Source organism: Pundamilia nyererei, unplaced genomic scaffold (genome assembly GCF_000239375.1).
Source record: "Pundamilia nyererei isolate P.nyererei 1_Seehausen unplaced genomic scaffold, PunNye1.0 scaffold00008, whole genome shotgun sequence".
In the NCBI taxonomy this organism is placed as follows: Eukaryota; Metazoa; Chordata; class Actinopteri; order Cichliformes; family Cichlidae; genus Pundamilia; species Pundamilia nyererei.
In genome coordinates, this window is record NW_005187409.1 from 7,261,491 (window position 1) to 7,265,909 (window position 4,419).

Sequence of the window (4,419 nt, forward strand, 5' to 3'; positions counted from 1 at the left end):
TGTAAGGTGAGAGTGACGCTGCTGGAGAGGGAGGGCACTCCCTCATCAGAGCAGGTCACAGTGATGTTATACTCAGAGGCTCTCTCTCTGTCTAAATCACTGTCTGTTACTAAGGTATAGAAATTATTTGAAGATGCTCTTAATTCGAAAGGTACGTTATCACTCATAAAACACTGCACTTTTCCGTTTTCCCCCGAGTCCTTGTCTTCAATGTTTATCATCGTAACTACTGTGTTGAGATTAGCATCCTCTGATATCACAGCTGACTTCGACATTATGTTGATTTCAGGTTTGTTGTCGTTTACATCTTGCACATCGACAATTAATTTGCACGAATCCGTGAGTCCACCATCATCACTAGCAAGTAAATTTATTTGATAGTTTCTTGACTTTTCATAGTCAATTATTCCAATTAATACAACATTCCCGTTTTCCTCATTAATCTCAAATATTCTGGTGTCATCATCTGCTGCATTTGTGATTGAATATGTTATTTTACTATTCGAACCTTGATCTGCGTCTGACGCTGTAACAGTAGCAACAATTGTTCCTTTAAGTGAATTCTCAGTGACTGTAGCTTTGTATGTTTGCTGTGTAAAAACCGGAGCATTATCATTAGCGTCTAAAACTGTAATGAGAATCTGCATTGTTCCTGACATCTGTGGCTCCCCTCCATCTACAGCTGTTAACACGAGGGATATCTGCTCTTGTTTCTCTCTGTCCAAAGGTTTCTGTAGTACCATCTCAACATTTTTATTTCCATCAGAGTTGCTGTGCAGTTTGAGAGCAAAATTGTCACTTGGTTTTAACTCATATGACTGAACACTATTCATTTCAACATCCAGATCCACAGCCCTTTCCAGAACAAATTTTGCCCCGATGAGCGCCGTTTCGCTAATTTTGAAAATGATTTTAGTTTTTTTAAAAGTAGGTGCATTGTCATTGATATCTGTGATCTGCACTGTAACCGTATAAAATTCCATCGGATTCTCCAAAATGATCTGAAAATGTAGAGCACACGGCGTCGTCTGTTTGCACAGCGCCTCTCTGTCGATCCTTTCTTTAACGAGGAGGACTCCTCTTTCTCTGTTCAGCTCGACGTACTGATCGGTGTCTCGAGCATAAATCCGAGCCTTACCTGAAGTCAACCGTTTGATTTGTAAACCCAAGTCTTGTGCTATATTACCAACTAACGATCCTTTAGTCATTTCCTCTGGTATTGTATAGCTCACTTGTCCGAGCACCGAGCCGACGGCGAGAAGAGAGATAAACAGGAGTACTTGCCTTGCCATTGTTTTATGCGATTTTGCCAATGGATGTTCACTGTGATAATATCCTACAAATCACGCTTTAAACGTCAAACTTCAATTTCGCACGTTTATCATCCACACATGAGAAAATGTACTAAAACGGTCGATGTCCTTTGCATCCAAATACTGTGTATATCTCGAGGCCGTCCTTTGTCGTTCTGTTCTTTCTTCGCTATACCGACGTTACGAGGGAGTTGCTGTTATAACCCTACTCGGCTGTTGACAATTTAGTCAACAGCGGCCCTAAGAGTTCACCTTAGAAAACTGCAGACAGCCAACATGAAGGTTTTTTCTTTTTAAAATAAGTCACAAAAATACCAAGTCAAATGGTAATATTTATACTGAAAACGCACACGGAAATCCATTACCAAATAATACGGATCATATTCACGCCTCTGGAAGGTTGGTTTAGAGACATTTTTAAAGTAACTTTAACCTTGGGCTGCTCTCTCTCTCTCTCTCTCTCTCTCTCTGAACGAGAGGGCTGCCCGTTGTCCTCCACTATAACAGTCAGTCTTTGCTTGACAGCATCTTTATCAGTGACTTGGCGGATAGTTCTGATTTCTCCATTCTGTAAGCCCACTTCAAACAGCGCCCTGTCTGTGGCTTTCTGCAGTTTATAGGAGAGCCAGGCATTCTGTCCAGAGTCCACATCAACAGCCACCACTTTAGTCACCAGATAGCCCACATCTGCTGAACGAGGCACCATTTCAGCCACCAGAGAGCCACCAGTCTGGACTGGGTACAGAACCTGAGGGGGGTTATCGTTCTGGTCCCGGATCATTATTTTCACAGTCACGTTGCTGCTGAGTGGAGGAGAGCCTCCATCCTGCGCTTTTACGCGGAAGTGGAAATCTTTGATCTGCTCGTAATCCAAAGAGCGCACTGCATGGATGACTCCACTATCAGCACTAACAGACACATATGAGGAGACTGGCACGCCGTTAACGGAGGAGTCCTCCAGTATGTAAGAAACACGGGCATTCTGGTTCCAGTCAGCGTCTGAGGCTTTGACTGTAAATATAGAGAGACCTGGTGTGTTGTTTTCTACAATGTAGGCCTCATATGAGCTCCTCTCAAAGACAGGTGCGTTATCATTAACGTCTGAAATCTGTAAGGTGAGAGTGACGCTGCTGGAGAGGGAGGGCACTCCATCATCAGAGCAGGTCACAGTGATGTTATACTCAGAGGCTCTCTCTCTGTCTAAATCACTGTCTGTTACTAAGGTATAGAAGTGATTTGTTGATGATTTCAAAATGAAAGGTACACTATCACTAACTGAACATTGAACATTCCCTCTTTCTCCAGTGTCCCTGTCTTCAACGTTTATCATTGTAACAACTGTATTGAGTTTAGCATCCTCCGAAATCACAGTCGACTTAGACATTATGTTGATTTCAGGTTTGTTGTCATTTAAATCCAGAACATCAACAATCAGTTTACAGGAATCTGTTAGTCCTCCAACATCACTAGCACGTAAACTTAACTGAAAACCTCGTGAATCCTCGAAGTCAGTATTCCCAATTAAAGTCACTTCGCCGTTCTCCTTGTTTATGTTAAAGACTTTCCTGACGTCATCCACTTTGTTTGTGATTGAATATGTTATTTTACTGTTCGAACCTTGCTCTGCGTCTGACGCTGTAACAGTAGCAACAACTGTTCCTTTAGGTGAATTCTCAGTGACTGTAGATTTCCTCCGGTATTGTATAGCTGACTTGTCCAGTTACCGAGCCAAAGGAAAGGAGAGCAAAACACAACAGCGCAGGCCCTTTCATTGTCCTACCCTAGGATTTTATCAACGATGCTCCACAACGCGAACATGCATCCAGCTGAGTGAAAGGAGTTCCAAAGTCAGACGTCAGTCTTGTAGCTTTACAGTCCTCTGTACATCGAATAGTCTTAAATCGTCGTATTTTTAATCTGAAATTCTGCGGATCGAGAATGCCTGATCGTTCTCGTAATACCCCGTCCTCGTTATGCGGGCGTATATGGGAGGTACTCAGCTGCTATAACCCTGCTCCCATCCGTCAAAACTCTGGTCAACAGCGGCCCTAAGAGTTCATAACAGAAAACTGCACAACAGCTCCCTAAATTACACTGTTCAAAAGACTTGCTGTTAGCTAAGTGTAACAAGTAAGATTTTAAGTAAATAATACAAGAAATTGAAGCGAGAGAGCGAGAGAGTGAGGGAGAGAGAGAGAAAGAGAAAGACAGAGACAGAGACAGAGAGAGCTGGAGAGAAACAACACAATCCACGTTGTAATCGTCGATTGCACACTACAACACAGTTTACGGTTCAAATGTATTTCTATTTTGTTCTTTTTTTTCTCCTTTATAATCAAAAAATCAGTCAAAGCACCCTGTCAATTACTGCAAGAAGTACATTTTCACAAAAAACTACAACAAGAATAAACGTACGTTAAAATGTATAAGTACCTCACTAAAAATATAATTGGGCATGGGAAGGACAAAAGAAAGTTTAATAATATCGCTGTTCTTGGTGCTGAAATGATGACGTGCCAATCGATGGGAATGATTTATAAAATGATTTACCGTGCATTCGTGAGGAGATAATGAATGTGCAAAATCAGGCAAAACTAATTCTGTTCTTTGGGGAAATCGTACTATCTATTAAGACATTGAAGTGATTACTTAAAAAAAAGTGAGGTGATGATTCAGCCTGTTGTCACGGAAGAGCAAGAAATCGGTGCATGAAACATTGTTGCCGATGAAGGGACAAATGAAATTTCTCAGTCAGAAGTTTTTAAAGAGATAATCTAACAATATTTTATATGGAAATCGTAACAGCTGCATTAGAAAAACTCTTTCAGGGAAAACCAGATTGCCCACTGAAAATGTGCTCAATGTTTAATGCACTGAATTAATAAATAAATAGGCAATGTACCTTTGCAGTTATCTTAAACCATCAATGATTGAAAATGTATATTATATATAATCTATGAACTTTTAAAATACCTTAACATGCCGTGAAACCAGATTTATAACTGACCTCGAGAGGAGAGTCTGGTTCATCCAGGATGCTCTTTTCACTCTGTATCCGCTGCATCGTTCCTGTAGAACTGGGGTCCATTATCAGCACGTTCTGACT

The 4,419-nt window shown here is 41.1% G+C and overlaps 2 protein-coding genes across 2 annotated transcripts in view; both read right to left on the minus strand.

Moving 5' to 3' along the window:
* The window catches only part of LOC102197341 (protocadherin gamma-B7-like), a gene marked incomplete at its 3' end in the record, with an annotated part of 3,164 nt that extends 1,869 nt beyond the window's left edge, over positions 1 to 1,295 (minus strand). Inside the window, exon 1 of the mRNA XM_005723239.1 lies at positions 2 to 1,295. Coding sequence (XP_005723296.1) covers positions 2 to 1,292 — 1,291 coding nt within the window. The remainder of the gene's footprint in view (position 1) is intronic.
* A 379-nt stretch (positions 1,296 to 1,674) lies between these two features.
* On the minus strand, positions 1,675 to 4,401 carry LOC102197622 (protocadherin gamma-A2-like). Its single transcript, XM_013907795.1, has 2 exons — positions 4,321 to 4,401; positions 1,675 to 3,024 (listed from the first exon to the last, which is right to left on the minus strand). The coding sequence occupies exons 1-2, from the start codon at positions 4,399 to 4,401 to the stop codon at positions 1,675 to 1,677; spliced, it is 1,431 nt and encodes a 476-aa protein (XP_013763249.1).
* Between the last annotated feature and the right edge of the window lie 18 nt (positions 4,402 to 4,419).